Genomic DNA, 16,685 nt, shown 5'->3' on the forward strand with positions numbered 1-16,685 from the left:
TATAATTGTTTTAGTGGTCAAACTACTGTTACATTTTTATGTAGTGAATGACCTTAAAGTTTAAATATGAATTACAGAGATAACAGGTTGTTCTTGAAGACCAACTCAAAATATGAGTGGGTTGGGGAGAGGCAGATGTAGTAAATTAAAATTTTTAGCCATTCTAATGCCAGAAATAAAGCAAGCTCTTCCCTACTGGAAACAGAGAGCCTCTGGGAATGTGATTTGTCATGGCTGAACATTCTTGAGTGTTCAACTGTATTTTTGGAATAAGAAATTTATATTACTCTCCCTCTCTTCTACAGGTTTAAAAAACGGGTCTTAATACAACACTTAGAGAGAATACTAGAGGAACTAGATTTCACCAGCCCACCCAACAGAGTTAATCATGTCAACAGCAGATAATAATGAACCGGCCAGACCAATGCGGACCAGGAATGAGTTTGCTGTGCCACAGAAGAGTGCAAGAGGACGAGGCTGCTGCCCTCACCATCTCGGCAGTCAAGTGATTTTACTGTCACAGTCTGAGAAGAAGCAGTGGAGCTTTAACTTTAAGAGCCTGATTCGGCAGAAGCTGGGCTATAACCTTAAGGATTTGCTATGAAAGGTGTGGCTTTTTCCTGTGGAGGGTGCTCTTTGCTCAACAGGCGGAAGAAAATAACCGTTGCTGCCCCTCCTGCAGGTGATGAGAATTTACTCATTTGAACGCTGTCATTAGACATTTACGTGCTATAGGCAGCAGGTTGCACTAAAATGGGGCACTGTCAAATGCACACACTGTCTGCATCGTGGAGAGAGCCCGTGTGTTCCCAAAAAAGCCCTCCCAGAAACACCTGCACTGGTAAAATTGCATGTTGCCACCACAGAGACAAGGGTCTTTTTCCCAAGAACTGCTAGCCATGCCTTTAAACTTGAGATTCAGTGTAGATTGAGAGTAAAGAAACTGCTATTGTGTTAATGAAAGCTAAAGACAGCCCTGTGACTGTTACCACCTGATGGTCACTAAACAATCTACCTCAGACTCTCTTCTGTTTTGTCTGCAGACATTATGAAAGTGCACCTGAGGCTTCCCAGGTCCCCGACTTCAGTTCTCTTTCATCCTGTGAGGAGGACGGAGATTCTTCAGGTGGCCTTGGCACACGCTGTGCTTTGGAAGCACTAAAAGGAAACGCTTTTAAAAAACGTGTATTTTAATGTTCATACAAAAGAGATTATTTTGAACAGTATTGTTACCAGATCACTAATTTGATATTTTAACTGTATAAATTTTTTGGAACATATGTATATATAAAATAAACCATTTTATTAATTTTTAAGAAGTGCTAATCTGAGGAGTCTGTAGCGGGCAGCACTGAGTTCCTCCAGTTGTCTGTTACCAGCAGACTGAGGATATTTTTGTAAAACCAGCTGAACCTGGTCTTTCACATCCTCAAACACAGCTTGTGGTGTTAGCTGCAGAATGTGTTTGTACCCTGGAGCAGCTGCCCAGGTGTCACTCAGCTTGGCCTCTGGGGTGCACATTTTTACTCACTTTTGAGGGCCCTAAGTTCCAGTTTACCAAATCCTTGGTTACCTGAGCTGGTATCCTCTCCTCTGTTCCTCTTAACTATTTTGTCCAAAGGCAATTCCATAGATGAGAGAACATACAAAGAAGACTGAAGCCACCTGTATTTAATTTTTTTTTTCTCCTTAAAGCAGTACAGTACCAGTAATGTGCCAGTATGAAGTGGCTCTTGGGACGAGTGTGTATTTTCAGTTGTTTGCTCATAACCTCCTCTGATCCTCTAACAGCTTTCTTTAAAAGACAGGTTACAGTTGTGCTCGTGCTGACTTGTGCTCTTGGCCTAGTATTGGAAATATCCCAGGGATTCCAGTGGACTGGTCAGGCAGGGAAACAGATTCTCCTGGTGAACCTGTACTTCTCTGTTCCTGCTGGTATTTTTAGTACAAACCAGCCTGTGAGACATCTTTTCCATCTGCTCTCAAGCAGTGGCCTTGGTTTCCTTGGAAGATGCAGTTTGGCCATTGGAATGGCACCAGTGAAATCCAAGAAGGAAATGAAATTCAAGAAGGAAATTAAATACAGCAGCAGCAAATCTCTGTCACAGTGGATATGAATGAAGTGACATAGGAGAAGACATTACTAAAATATGCCCTGATTCTTAGAACTTTTATTCATCTGTGCAGATGAATAAAATTGAATATTTATTTGAAAACCCCACAAATACCTTGAAATGATGCAAAGGAGGATTTACTCCTTCAAATTTCACATGGCAGCTGTTTGTCACTGTGAGGGACATCCCATGCCAAGTGTTGGACTCTTCTAAGGGATTTTATTTACAGAGGGTCAGATATACTGTGCAAACCTCGTTGTAAAACAGCCTGGTTAAATGCATCAAGTTGCATGTAATGTGCTATTCTTGAAATAGTAGGTGATAAGAGGAGACAGATTTCTTCCATATTGTTAATGGCTGTTTCAGTTTTCATCACTGATTCCAGAGACACTCACTTGGTCATTGTGTGTCTGAGCAAGGGCCATATTTTTCACCAGTGACCTTGGCAGTGTGCAAATCTGCTCTTTGGTGGGATGCAGTTGGCTGCCAAATCAGCTGCAGGGAGCTGGAAACTTCCATGCACTCCTTTGGAATCTTGTCTCAGAAGCTACAAAATATTCAAGTGCAAGCAGTGGGAATTTTCCCTGACCTCACCATTATTTTGTCTGAATAGATTGAATTTGAGTTAGAATATTAGAGCAGCAGAGACCATACAGTGGACTGGACATGAGTTTTCATAAAGAGGAAGGAAGATGTCCTCAGGGGTTGTCAGTGCAGAGATGAAGAAAAAGGAGCAATAGCAGCTGATGAAGAGCACACACAACCCTGAATTCCACATGGAAATGTTTCATTTAGGAGGCAGCACAACTGGTTTAAGAAGATTCTTAACGGAGAGAATTCCTTGTGACCAGACCCCAGTGCTGGATGTGGGTGGGACATGCCTTGGACAGGCACAGTCCCCAGCTGTGCTGGCACTGCAGGGACAGCCAGGAGAGCTGTGCTGGTGTCAGGCCTGGCCTTTCCTGGGACAGAGCACAGCCCAACAGCAAGAGCTGTGTCCCCAGGGCTGTGACCTGGGTGACAGCTGAGCCTCTCACAGCAGGAGTGTCCCTCAGCAAGGGCTCAGGAGAGAGGATGGCTCCACTGATGCATCCTGGAATTGGAAGCCATTTGTGCTTTGCTCAAACTTATATTTTCGAGCTGTTGTTTATGTGAGGTTGAAATAATGTGGCACAGTTGAATGTTGGGAAGTAGGGGGGAAATGTAGCTCTATGCTTCCAGTACAGAGCACTGTAACAATCTGAACAAATTTAGCATTTGCCTTCCTTGGCTAGGAAGGGTTGTGAGGTGCTTTGGAGCCTGGATACCTGTGCAAGTTCTGCTGCACCTGAGGGTTTTCTGACCCTCTCTTAATTAGGCCTCCTCAGTGTATGTTACATTTATTTTTTCCCTTGTAGACATCAAGGGTTTTTCCTCCTAAGCCCTGCAGCTCCCAGGCTGGTCACTGTGGCAGGTGTCTGTTGGGTGCTGCTGTTCCCACTTTGGGGGTGCAGTGCATTAATTCTATTTATGTGTATTCTTGCCCAGGTTTAACCAGCATCAGAGAGTGATTGTCATCTTCCAAAATAGCAGCTGCAGAGCTGTTACTGTGCTGTGGTCAAGCAATTTTATGTCTCCCTTTGCAGGAAACTGTTAAAAAAAAACAAACCTCAAACCTATTTTTTGGGGTTTTTTTTTCCATCTGGTAATTTTCTTCCTCTAAACTGCCTGGCTGAGATGGCAGCAGCATAGGCTGTTGAGTTTTCATTTCTTTTGGTCTGTTCTTTAGTATCTACTAAGAAACTTCTGATGGAAAAATACAAGGAATGCATTACCTAACAGGAACAAACGGTTAAAAAAACCTGTAAAGCTCAATTACAGTGTTTCATACCAGCAACATGGCAACATCACACCTTTAGCAAATGGACTTGAGAGTGCTTGTCTTGAGAATGTGCAACCTAGTTAAGCAGAAAACAAGGCCAAAGACACTTGAGATCTGGCAGACAGGAGGTTTGGCAGAGATCTGAAGGAAGGATGTTAGTCACTGGAATTAAAAGGAGCTGCTGCTTGCAGGTCTGCAAAAACAAGTTGAAGTCTATCCTAAGTGGAAAAGGAAGAAACTGGAGAAGAAGAATGCCTTGGGATTTAGCAAAAATCTTCTGGCCTGCAGGAATTGTTAAACTGTATTCTAAATCTGAATCTTGAGGTCATTTCAAGGAGAATGGACTAAACAAAAAATGTTGAACTTTCCTGAAATTATCCATTCAGTTGAGCTGCAGCCTGGCTTGTTGTTTCATCCCTGAAAAACTGTTAGCTTGGCTTTGGCGTTGGTGTTTTTCTTGTCTCAGTCTGTGATGTGGTGTTGTCTCTTGATAATGGCTAAAGTGTGCCAGGGGAGCCCTGTGGTTGTCCATGGAGCTGGAAATGCAGACAGGGGCTGGAAAAGGCAGGTGCAGCTTGTGTGCTGTGGGAGGTGGCTCAGTTTCCCCTCTTCCATGTCAGAACCTTCATTTAAAAAGTGCACAAGATGCTTTTCAGGGCTGGGAGTACAGATCTGATGCCTTGAGCAGCTGATTACTCAGAGTTCAGAGGATGGATGTGCCAAGGAAGGAGTTAAATTGCTGTACAGCCTCATGGTAAATGCTGGAGGATGTTTCCATAGGCAGTGGAAGAACTGAGCTGCATATGCCTTCACCCACACAGCTCTGCCTGGGATGGGGACTGCTGGTACCATGTAAGGAAAATTGCCCTTCACCAGGAGCTGGGAAGTGCTCAAAGCAGCTGCATATTTCTTCAGATTTTGAGCTCAAGATGAAGCTCTCAAACAATTTATATTGAAGTCCAGAAGAATAGTTTGGCCTGGGAAAGGTGGTGGAATGAAAACCTCAGATGAGATTTTTGCTGAAGATGTGATGTTTTTGAGAGCCTGGGGAAGTTTTATCTTCACATCTGCAGTGGGAATTGATGGCTATTTCCTAGTCCTGGACCAAGTCCAGCTGCAGTGGAAGTAGCTGGATCCTTGGCACTTGTGTGTGCTTGCTGTCATCTCCATCACTGTCACTCCTCTAATGCAAACAGTCTTGCATAATGTCCCTTCAAATATCAGACACCTCTGGCAATTTGCTGAATCCCAGTGCTCCAGTTGCCACTGCTGAGCAGCTGGTAGGAGGGACAGAGCTTTTTGGGAATGATCCCCATGGTGTGTGCTCATTTACAGAGTACTTAGAGGAGAGGGTTATAAAGCATTTTGGTAGTTGTCAGGGCAAAGCTCTTTTTGCATGGTCAGCCTGTTTCCTGTCTTTTACTCCAGAGTAGCTGTATATTTTAATGTTAAATTGTATTTGTAAATATTTAATATGTAGAATATATCAGAGAGGTGCTTTCTTTTGTAAAGGATGGAGTTGGGAGACCTCCCCCCTTGCTTCATCTTGCAGCTGTGACCATGTGCTTGTGCAGAGGTGGCCCTTGCAGAGAAGGATGCTGGGCTGTGCTCAGGTTTCCACAGGGAGGGACTGCTCTGGAACCACCCCAGGTCTTGGGTCAGTGGCAATAGGCAAATGGAGCTGATTTTTGCTGGATTTGTGGAAATGCCCTTGCTGTTCCTTGAGGTGGTGGTAGCAGTGTGAGCAGTTCCTGCTGAGGAGGCTGTTGGGTATTGGTGGTTTGAGCAGCCACAGGTCTGGTCAGGGCACGCTGCTCTAGTGGCTGCCTGATCCCTTGGCACTGGGTGTCTCAGGGATCAAGGGTGCTTTCCTAAGTAGGACAGAAATAAAAATGAGCCCTGTTCCCCAAGACTAGAAAGTGATTAAAAAAAAAGGCATTTTGCTGATTGCAGATGATTATAATGCAGCTGTTCGACAGTGACATCCCAGCCATGGAAAAATAACATTGATTCTTTGAGCTGTTTTCCAGTCTGCACAGCATATTAAAACCCTTCATGCACAGCTGGCACATTTAACTTTGATTATGTTGTTGAAGTGACTGATCTGAGAGCAGCCTGGATCCCAGTTGCTTGCAGAATTTGAAAATAAGATTGTTCCAATTCATCTGCAGTTGGTTATTTTGGAAGAGAGACAAGCTATCTTGAGCACTTTTAGGGCTGCTAATTAAAGTCTTGTGGCTCTTCTCTGAGAGTGCCTTTAAAGATGGATGGAGGGACTTACCCAAGGTCATACAGTGTGTCACTAACAAAGATGATTATAAAATCTGTGCCCTAATTTGGTCTTGCACACTTGAATTACTTCCCTGGTGCAGACAATCCCACCACAAACCAACTGGCTGCTGGGCTCTTGCACATGTCAGTGGGCTCCTTTCTCCCTGTGCTTTCCCACCTGCCAGCTGGATCTGGCATGGGAGCAGGGTGAGGTGGAGGCAGGACAGGCTCCCTGCACCACACAGAGGTGGCTGCAGTGGGTGCCTTTTGGCTGCAAGTGTGCTTCTGGGGCTGGAAAAAAGCAGGAGCTTGGAAAGGAAGGTAGGAGGAGTGTAGACAAGCTGCCCAAGCCTTTTGGCACTTGTGGTAGTGCTGCCTCTTTGTTAAGAGTTTGGCTTCTGACCTGAGCTGCTCCAGCACCCTTCCTTTCCCAGCTCGGTGGAAGAACATTTTGAAATTCCACTGGCATCTCTGGGCTCAGGGCTCCTCCCTCTGCACACACAGAACTTAGAAGCTGCTCTCCAAAATGATTAGTGGAAGAGGAGCCGGTGGGGGACTCGGGAGCTCGGGAAGAGGCTGTTTTAAGTGTATCCCATCCATCAAACCCTCCCTCGGGGGTTCTGTCGGAGAGCAGGAGTGCCAGGAGCTGGATGTGGGCAGGGCGTGCCGGGGCTCGGTGGGCTGGGAGGGTTCTCACCGAGCTGCGGCTGCTGCGGCAGCGCCTGCGGCTCCAGCGGGTGAAACGGGGCCACAGCGACTCCTGGGAACCGCCTGTGAATCCCCGCAGGAAAGGCAGCTCTGGTGAGTCACGGCCCCGGCTGCCATGGGAAATGGTTGCTGGATAATAGGTTGAGTGGTGGTGGTGGCTTTGCTTCACACATCAGGACCCTGAGGAGGCTCTGACCTCGTGGGGCAGCCAAAAGCTGTTTTTTGTCTGGGTTCCAGGTGGCCAAAGGTGAATTCCTGCAAATGTAGATACAGCAGGCCCTCCTTCCCAGGGTATGCCTTCCACCCCTGGACCTGGTGTACCCACTGTTGTAGGGAGAAGGGGTTGTGAAGGTAAGGAGATGAAAAAAACAGCTTTTTCTATGATAGGAAAGCAGAAAGAGGTTGAAAACCTTTCCCTGTTATGTTCAGGCACGAGGTGGGAGCTCTGAGGGACTGAGCAGTGCTGAGTTTGGGAGGTTGGTGCTGTGCTCAGTGTGAGACTGATGTGGGGCCCTGCAAGGGGGTTTCTGCTGATGGTGTACTCTGCTCTGTCTGGAGGTCATCTGTCCTGACTCACTTCTTATTTCACTGCTCCTGTTTTGACTTGCACTTCATCTCTGTGGAGCATCCCATTGCTCTGCTCCTGGAGTGTGCTGGGGTTGAGCTTCAGGTCTGCCCCTTTCAAGCTCTGCAGCTGCTGCCTGAGCACAAGAAGCAAAGGCAGAGAATAAAGTGCCTTGAGACTCCCCTGCCCACTGCTGCCATGCTGGGAGACAGCTCAGGCTGTTCCCATGGTTGTTTGTCCTCCCTGCCAGCCCAAGGCAGCAGCATGGCCATGGCTGTGCTTGGCCACCAGCAGAGTGGGGTTTTTAACCAGCCCTGGTGCACCCTGTAGGATATGTGGGGTATGTAGGATGTGTGGGTCCCTCCCAGGGAGATGAACATGAGCCTCACTCTGCTGTGGATTTCTCTTTGTGATCTGAAGCTGCTGTATTTAAACAGGCAGGGAAGGAGCAGCTGGCTCCAGCTTCAGAGTAGTGGTGGTGACTTTGGAATGGTGCCACCATCTCCAAGGTCCCTCAGCAGGGATCTGTGTGTGACAGGAGGCTGTAGAGCAGCATGGTGGCCTTGGGCAGGGAGGGGGCATTATCTGACCCCTTCTGTCCCCTCCATGTGCTTTGCATTGTGCTGGGGAGGTGGGGGCCCTCTGGGAGCTCCCCAGGCCTGTGGGTGCCTTGGAGGCTTCAGTCATGGCCGTGGGAGTGACAGCCTGGAGTGGGTGTGGGGAGCAGGAGTGGAGTCCCTCTCTGGACTGCATGCCAAACTGTCTGCTCCAAAACTGCTCTGGGCTGTGTCCTGTTCTGTGCACTTCTGTGTCTGGGATGGGGAATAAATCACTGCTTCAGCCTTTGCTGTGCACAGAGGATCCTCCTCCTGCATCCTGCACTGGAGCAGAAACCTCCTGGGGTAGGGACAAGGGATTCTGGAGCAGCCTGTGGCTCTGGAGACATCAGCACTGGCTTTTTGTGGCTGGTGCTGAACTGCTCTAAAATGCACAGCAGAAATACCGTGGGGGAGAAGGGGAATATTTTCTTCCCTTCTATTATTTCTTTTTTTTTCTGAAATGCAAAGTGAAATGCCCCTGCAGCACGGCCTGCCTCAGGCAGATCCTGGGGAAACTGGTTCAGCCAGCACCAGTCTGGGCAGGGAGGGCACTGCCAGTGCTGGGTGCTCTGCCTGGCAGCACTGGGGTATGAACTGGGAATGAACATCCACATCTCTCTGTGTGTGGGGCTGTGGGTTCCCCAGGACCACTGGCATAGGGTGAGCCATTGATAATCCAAATGTCACCTTTTTTTTTTTTTTTTTTTCATCTCCCTTCCTATTAGAATGGCCTGGGAAGCTGTGACACCACACAGCCTGGGTCCCTGCCAGGGAGCCCTGGGGCTTGTGTTCCTGCTCACACTGCCAGACTCCGGCTGCCTCGCTGCTCTGTGAACTCCCATTTGCCTTTCTTGGCTGGAAAAAGGATTAAGTTAGCAGGACAGGAAAATTAATTAGCTGCCATTTTAAGGATGTAGCTTTCATCGCAGTCCGGAGTGTTTGGAAATGGCATTGTGTCACTGGGACCAAGCTGGGGTTGATTAAAAGGCTTTTACCTGCTGCAATATCAGATTTATTTCCGCTAGGGTTCTGCCCCTGGTGATTATGGCTTCAAGGTGAATCTCAAGGCCAAATCCAAGGAGTGTTTTGCCTTTGCTGTTAGTTCTGGCTGTGGAAAGCTGGTACCAAAGTCTTTTCTGCTTGTTTAACATTCCAAATAGCCTTGCTTTGCCCTTCCCCTCTGCAGGCAGCCTGCCAGTCTGGCACAGCATGGCTGGGACAGCAGGGAACTGCAGAGCTGCAGCTTCCCTGCCCGGCTGGGGGCTTCCCACTGGGAGCCTGGGGGCAGCACCGTGGCCCTGGAAGCTCTGGGGTGAGCCACAGCCTTCCCAAATTGTCTGGTGGAAAACTGCTGCTGTTGGTGCAGGTGGCAAAAGGGAGCAGAAATGGTGCCACTCTTGGTGGGGGGCTGTACCCAGCTGGAGGCTGTCCCCACAGTCATGTCCTTGCTGGAGGTGTCAGAGATGGAGAAGGGCAGATCTGCTGCAGTGTGGTGAAGTGTGACAAAACCCAAACCATGAGAAGCGAGTGATAAGGAAGCCAAAATCATTTTAGGGTTAGAAAGTAATAGTAATTCCCTGCTTTCCTCAGCAAGGGAGACTGTGGGTGCTCCAGAGCACCTGGAAGGGGCCGTGAGCTGCCAGCTTTCCCGAGAAAGCTGTGCTCCACTTTGGGCAGCAGTGGGGACATGGAGCACGTGGGAGCAGACTGCAGCTTTGGCTCTGTCTGGGACACACAGAGGGGACACATCAGATGTGTGACCAGGAGGGATTTCCACACATGGTGCTGCAATTCAGCCCTCACTGACCTCTAGAATCAGTGCTTCTGCCAGCTGCACTCCCATTCCAGCCTCACACAGAAGGGTTGCACGAGTGACAAATCTCCAACACAAACCGTGGTCCCCATGCCTCCACCTGCAAGGGTGTAAATGATTCCTGCCCCCCTCAGCAATTCCCCACTGAGCTCTCATTGCAATAGTTCAAAAACCCAGCAAAATGAATGCAGATTAAAGCTGCTACTTCAGCAATGAATGGAAATTACCAGCACATATTTTTTATTTTACTATTTAATGTAGTAGAAATATCAGGGCTTGTAGCCAAAGCAATTGAAGATGTGACGGCTGTAAATGTGCATTGGGCGAGGCTGGAAACTCTCCAGTCTAATTCAAGAAACTCTTGGCTCCACTCTTGCTTTGCTTTTGAAGAAGAGAAGCTCATCTGTGAAGAAGCCCATGCTGCAAGGTAAGCACGAGGTGGCTTTGGGAGCTGGTGAAGGTGCCCCTTCCCCAAACAGTTTCATTGGTGTTTTCCCCTTGTGTGCTGTGCTGGGTGCAGAGCTGCAGCAGCACAGAAAGCAGATGAGGAGTGAGTCTGCTGCTCTCTCTGGTGCAATCCTGATGGATGTTGTAGTTGAGCAAACTCCTCCAGTGCTTTGCTAACTTTTCAACCTCCCCCAGTGGAAAAGCAGAGCAAGGAGTGGAAAGTGATCTTGCTCAAGTGTAGGATTTTAACTATCACCCGCCCTGGGAGCAGCCTCAGTGTTTCCCCCAGTGACTGTTGCAACACCAGACCTTGCAGGAGCCTGTCCCTGTGGGCTGGCAGGGTACATTAGCACATGGCAGAAAAGCCTTTACTGTGGTTAAACTGAAGACAGAAAATATGTCAGCTCTGCCAGAGAGGATGACGAGGAGCCTCAAAGGCAAGCAGATCCCCAGGCTGGTAATATTTCCCTCCTCAGTGTTTTACGCAGCTACTTGCAGCTATTTTGATCCCCCCCTTCTGATCTTATCTCCCAGTAATGAGCACCAGGCCAGACAGCACTCTCACACAGAGCTGCCATAATTAAGGCAATCACTTCATGTCAGTGCTGGGCAGTCACTTTTAAATAGTCACCCACCAAGGATTTGCTGCAGCAGGCTGCAGGATGATCAGAAATAAACAAACAAACACTTTAAGGATATCAATTTTTATTTGACATTGTGAGATCAATAAGAAAAAATAATTTGTACAGCTTTGTGATAGAACTGCTGCTGCTTCAGAGTGAGGCTACTCCTCACCAGAAGGGCCCTGAGGCAGCCCCAGGGTGCTCCCAGCAGGGCCTGCTCTGTGCAGCAGGTGATGTTCTCCCTGTCCCAGCAGCACCTCACACCTCAGGCAGGTCCTGCAGCCTTCCAGCAGCACAAATGAGGCTTCTCAGTTGTTTTGTGTAAGCAGCTCTGCTCTAAGGCCCTCTGCAAGGGGTTCAGTGCAACCACGGCTGCAGAACCCATCTGTGACAGTGCTTACTGAGCTCCTGCTGTGCTTCTCCCTCCCTCTGCTAATTCTGCCTCTCCTCTGCCCCACGAGGTCACCTGGCCTTGTTCAGCCTCCCCTCAGTGCCAGCCCTGCTCCCCAAGGGAGCAGCTCTGTCCCCAGTGAGGGATGACCCAGTACTATTTCTGAGGCCTTTGGTGCTGACACCAGCAAGAGGGGAACCAGGACACTTTAGGAACTCATCCTGCAGCTCAGATGCTTTCAGCTGGCAGAGGAACCCTTTTTAGTCAAACCCAGATGCTTTAGAGTGATTGTAGAGCAGCAGCCATGGATATTGCTCGAGCACTGGGGCACCCACTCCATAGGACAGGCAGAGCTAGAAAAAGAGACTTGGGTTTACACAGTATTTTTGCCAAGCTTTTTGCCTTTGACAGTTTTTAACGGTTTTAAAAAAATACCAAACACAACTCAACAGATGCCAGGACAAAAGGCTGAGTTCCCACTGTGTCAGTGAAACATCCTCCAACCAAGCCAAATTTTTGCTGGCCCCACCAGTATCTCACCCTACCCTCCCTCTGCTGCATCAGGGAGGTGAAAAACCAGACCAAGAGAGATTTTAGCATTGATTCAGCCCCTGAGGGGGGGATAAGAATTTAGACATAAGTAAGAGTTAAGGACAGTATGATCAGTTCTAATACATGAAATCAAGACAGTAATATTAAATCAACGAGGGGCTCAGCTGGAAAAATCAAGGTGGAAGGCTCTGTTGGCAGAAAAGGGGTGACTGTCCTGGGTTAGTGCCAGCAAACAGAGCAAGCTGCTGGACCCTACCCCTGGACAGTTCTTACTGATACTTAAATATGAAGATAACTTGGAGGTTGTACCTGGTGCCAATGCCATGTTCAGCACGTACACAATGTTCAGCATTCCCCAGTTCACAGCTGGAGAATGTGGAGTGTGAGCTGCCTTCCCACACCAGCACCAATCACAGCCACAGCCCAGGCAGCCTGGGGCAACTCACATGAAACAAAGGAGGGCAACGAGGAAATAACATGGTAGTGAAAAACCAGGAAAAAAAAGAATAACCCTTCACACAACTGTTTTTCAGCATTATAAAAAAAATAAAAATGAAAGCAATCTCTTTGAGTTCCCCTGCCACACCGTGCTGGTGTCCCACAGGCATTCTAGGATCAGGTGCTGCCCCTTTTTCTGCTGTTCAGTGATGAGTGCACACAGCATTTCTGAGGGGATCCATAGACTGTAGTGCAAGCAAACTGAGAAAATAAATACACTCAAACATTCCCTCCTGTCAAAGAACATTAATTGCAGGAAAAACTAGCTTGCTTTTTGTTTTAACTGTAGTTAAGTTAGCTGCAACTCATTTTAATATCTGAAATTTTGAAGATGTGTTTCACAGCATAACTGTAGAATTTACACTGCATTGCCAATCCACAATTCAGTCATTCTCATTAACAGTGTACAAAGAAGGTCATTAGTTTATATATATATATTTATATATATATATATTTTATAAAGTCTGGAAGATCAATATAAATACTGCTCCAGAAATTAAAAAAAGTGTTTACATCCCCGACTTGAATATTACATCTCAGTGTCCTGGGTTATTGGTGTCATCTGGAAAAGTCTTAGCGGCGCAGAGGTTCAAGTTTTCGAAATTTCAGTGCCGAGCTGGATGACAAAGCATCTTGGTTTGAAGAAGAATTCACTGTGTCTGGGGACTGGAACAACACTCTACCACGATGATTAAATACATAAAAAGATGGATGGTTCCTTAATGTGTCAAATGTCCTTCAAAATAAATGCAAAAAGCCAAGGTTAACACTCTCTCAGAGCGGGGATTTTAGAGCAGTCAGTCTGGGGCCTATTGACTTTAGAGTTTTCAATCCAAACTCGTGCTTGCTTTTAAGTTTCCTAAACTAAACCAGTGGGGAAATACACAGTTGTGAAAAAGCCCACAAGATGTCCACGTGACAAACTTCCCCTTCCTCCCTGGAGCCCAGGGGCAGCCTGTGGGTGCTGCTGCAGACACACCACGTGCCAGCCTTTGTTCAGCTGTCACTGGTGTCACCACCCCGATGGTGCTCAGCTTTCCACCCCACTGGGAGCCTCATATCTGAAATATCAATTATGTGACTTTTTCACTTCCCATGCTCCCCTGTGGTTTTGGAAATGGCCTGAGAGGCAATGTCTGCCCACCCAATTTCCTGTCAGAATCAGAGAATATTCGGAGCTGGAAGGGACCCACAAGGATAATGAGTCCAACTCTGAAGTGAACAGCTCATAAAGCAGCTGAACCTATGACCCTGGCATGCTCTAACCAACTATCCTCTTCAAAATCTTGGCCCAAAATCCCTTATTTTCTGAAAGTCTTTCAGATGTCCTGCCTTGAATCTGCTGTGTGAGACTCCAGTGAGTCAGACTTGCAGTCTGAGACCGTCTCCTGACAGCAGGTGGTGATTCCTGAGCTCCACTTCCCACCTGCACATTTCATTCCTCTACCAAGTCTGCACAGCAGGATTTCACATGAGGAAAAGCAAGAAATTTATCTGATTTCTACCTATTACCTAACTCTCCCTAAAACTCAAGGCACTGTTGGCTTTTGCAAGTGTGGCTGTTCCCCTGGGGTCACTGCCTATGGCACGCATCGAGCTAAAGATGAGTGATTTCAGTTTGGACAGAGAAGCAGATACCAGTGTGTACAAAAAGAAGAAGTAAAACATACTTATTTTTGAGTTCTGAAGTGGCATCCATGTCTTTAAACTCCCCTGCAATATGTGCTATCCCATAGCAGGTGACTGCAAAGGCCAGCAGAGTCTGCAGGACTATCTGCAACAGAGGGAGCACAGGGCAACACACACATCAGCAGCTGTTCTGCACATTTACCAAAAACCTCAGCTTTCACACAGCATCTCTGCTGCTTTTCATCCAGGGGCAGCAAACAGAGGTGGGCAATCCAGCAGTGGGGCACCTGAGGCACAGGAGAAATAAAATTCCCTCCTATTTGCACAGCAGAGCTCCAGCTGCCCCTGCACAGGTCGGGGTTGCACCAAGTGAATTGACTCACATGGCTCCTCAGCACCAGCCTGAGACCAAACCCTGTGTTCTGTGCTCTCCAGGACCCAAATTCCTGCCAGGAACACGTGCCTGCCTCTCCTGGGCACCTGATCTCCCTGCCCTTCTGATTAAGCAGAGAGGGAACAGATAAGTGAAGTGGAAATTTGAAAAGCAAGCCAATAAAGTAAATAAAAGCCCCCTTCCTGAAGCAGGTTGTGCTGGGATCAAACAGCCACACTGGATAAACACGTGCCAGCCACCCAGAGCCAGGAGGTGCAGGATGTTTATGCTGCAAAGGAGGTCATGGATGAAAAACCTCTCTGAGCTACATCCAGGGAATCCTGGACAAGATGCTCAAGGATTGTTTAAAAGAGAGGAAGGTGTGGATCTGGGGTTTGGTTTCACTGACAACTACAATACACTCAGGAAATTGAGATGAAAGACATGGTTCTTTCTGGTAGTGGGAGCTCCAGTGAAAATGCAGCTTAAAAACTGCTTTATCCTTTATACTTGCCTAGCACATTAAGAGGAAGCAACTGAGAGACTAAACCACCCCACAGTCACACCTTTCACACACGGCAAAAACTTACATCTATGGGCAACGTTTCATCTTCCTTTTCTGTCAACCTCATGTAAGAACGATCTACAAAACAGAAACACAGGCACGCATCAAACACTCCGTGCATGCAAACAAATAGCCCAACAACAACAGGAACCCCCAGAGAAACGGCTGCAGAGCCACGGGGCAGCCTGACCCTGCCCGGGCCGCCCCCGGTGCCGCTGCTCCGGAGCGCGGCTCATCCCCCCGCAGGCAGCCGGGGGGCAGCGGGACGGCAGAGGCCAGGCTGAAGCCGCGACCCGGCCGGGGCAGCTCCCCCTTCCCACCCTCCGTTCTCCCCTCCCTTCCCGGCTGCTGCGGGCCGAGCCCCGCGCTCCCCCCGTGGGCTCCGCTCTCCCCGCAGCCCGGGCCGGCCCGGCCCCGCTCTCCCCGCAGCCCGGCCCCAAGGGCAGGGCCGCCCCCGCTGGCGGGCTCGCCCCTCAGGACGATGATGATGATGCCGGCCCGGCCCGGCCCCCGCCCCGGGAGCTCCCCGAAGGCCGCGCGGCGGTGCCGGTGCCCCGGGGCGCGCCCCCGGCGGTGACTCACGCTGCGCCGCCGAGAAGGCCGCGTGTGCCAGGGCGAACAGGCCGAGCCCCACCAGCCCCTTCCACACCGACCCCGCCGCCATCGCCGCCCGCCGCCGCCAGGGCGCCCCGGCGCGCGATGATGGCGTCACCCGGGGGGCGGGGCCAGACCGCGCCCGAGCATAGGGGGCGGGGCTTCAGCGCTAGGGGGCGGGGCCAGGCCGCCGCTTTCCCACGCGGGGCCATTGATAAAATGCCAGGGCGTGGGTGGATCCCGAGGTCCTGAGGACAAGGGGTCCATCGACCCCCCGAACAGGCCCCTTCTCTCCATCAGACCCCTTCCAGCCGAAAACAGAGCGTAGGGTCAGTGGTACCCAAGATAATTCCCACTTTCCACGTGTTTAACCTCAAAGCTTGAGAAACCGGTGCAAGCAAGAACGGGGTGAAGGGATGCACACAACACGTGCTGGAGGGACGGCCCTGGCCGAGCCAGGCTTGGGGCAAAGCGAGGAAACACCATGGTCCCATACGGCCAAGCATCCTGGGTCTTCCATGCCCCCAAGGCACAAAGGCAATTCTTTGAGGAAATTTCCTACAAGTCACCTTTAAGTTGATCACTGGCATTCATTGCAACCCTTGACCCACCGGCTCCATGCATCCTCCCACTATTTCTTGGTAAAAATGCTGGGAAGTTTACCCTGACCCCCCTTCGTGGCCGACGGCGGCTCTTGGCACCAAACACGCCTGGGCACGGTGTGAAGGCATGGAAGGGACACCCATGTCCCCATGAGCCGGGGCGTGTCCTGCAGGACATCCCTCCCGCGCACAAACAACACCCTGCCACAGATCTATTTGGGGATTTCTCTTTCCTCTTGCAAACCCCTTTGAGCTCTGATCGCCTTCCCCCTTCTCGCATCCCGTTCCCTGGGGCTCGTCCCAGTGCTCACGGTAGCCCCCGGCCCGCCTTCCCCTCCCGAACTCCGCCTCAGGAGCTCCCAGCGCCGCCCTCGCCCCCTCCCCGCTGTTCCCGCCGCCCCTCTCCCGCTCCGTCGCTGCCGGCCCGTCCCTATCCGGGCTCCCGGCGCTGCTCCCGCCCCCGGCGCCTGCGCCCAGAGC

The 16,685-nt window shown here is 49.6% G+C and overlaps 2 protein-coding genes across 3 annotated transcripts in view; one reads left to right on the forward strand and one right to left on the reverse strand.

Annotated features, from left to right (window-relative positions):
• LOC131563748 (integrator complex subunit 6-like) overlaps positions 1-1,319 on the forward strand; it is a 49,814-nt gene extending 48,495 nt beyond the window's left edge. For both annotated transcript variants that reach the window (XM_058813861.1, XM_058813862.1), the window contains one exon: positions 306-1,319. In XM_058813861.1, the coding sequence (XP_058669844.1) occupies positions 306-405 (100 nt within the window). In that variant the 3' untranslated portion in view covers positions 406-1,319. The remainder of the gene's footprint in view (positions 1-305) is intronic.
• Positions 1,320-12,731: 11,412 nt separating this feature from the next.
• Positions 12,732-15,712, reverse strand: MMGT1 (membrane magnesium transporter 1). Its single transcript, XM_058814090.1, has 4 exons — positions 15,592-15,712; positions 15,035-15,087; positions 14,113-14,216; positions 12,732-13,178 (listed from the first exon to the last, which is right to left on the reverse strand). The coding sequence occupies exons 1-4, from the start codon at positions 15,671-15,673 to the stop codon at positions 13,016-13,018; spliced, it is 402 nt and encodes a 133-aa protein (XP_058670073.1). The 5' UTR covers positions 15,674-15,712; the 3' UTR covers positions 12,732-13,015.
• Between the last annotated feature and the right edge of the window lie 973 nt (positions 15,713-16,685).

Source organism: Ammospiza caudacuta, chromosome 14 (assembly GCF_027887145.1).
Source record: "Ammospiza caudacuta isolate bAmmCau1 chromosome 14, bAmmCau1.pri, whole genome shotgun sequence".
NCBI classification, from domain to species: domain Eukaryota; kingdom Metazoa; phylum Chordata; class Aves; order Passeriformes; family Passerellidae; genus Ammospiza; species Ammospiza caudacuta.

Excerpts from the sequence above, each read along its gene's own strand:
- MMGT1 (XM_058814090.1), bottom strand. The coding sequence starts at position 15,673 with ATGGCGGCGGGGTCGGTGTGGAAGGGGCTGGTGGGGCTCGGCCTGTTC. Across the intron at positions 15,088-15,591 it reads GGCCTTCTCGGCGGCGCAGC|ATCGTTCTTACATGAGGTTG; the intron begins GTGAGTCACCGC and ends TCTGTTTTGTAG. Across the intron at positions 13,179-14,112 it reads ACTTCAGAACTCAAAAATAA|GACATTTGACACATTAAGGA; the intron begins GTATGTTTTACT and ends TTTATTTTGAAG.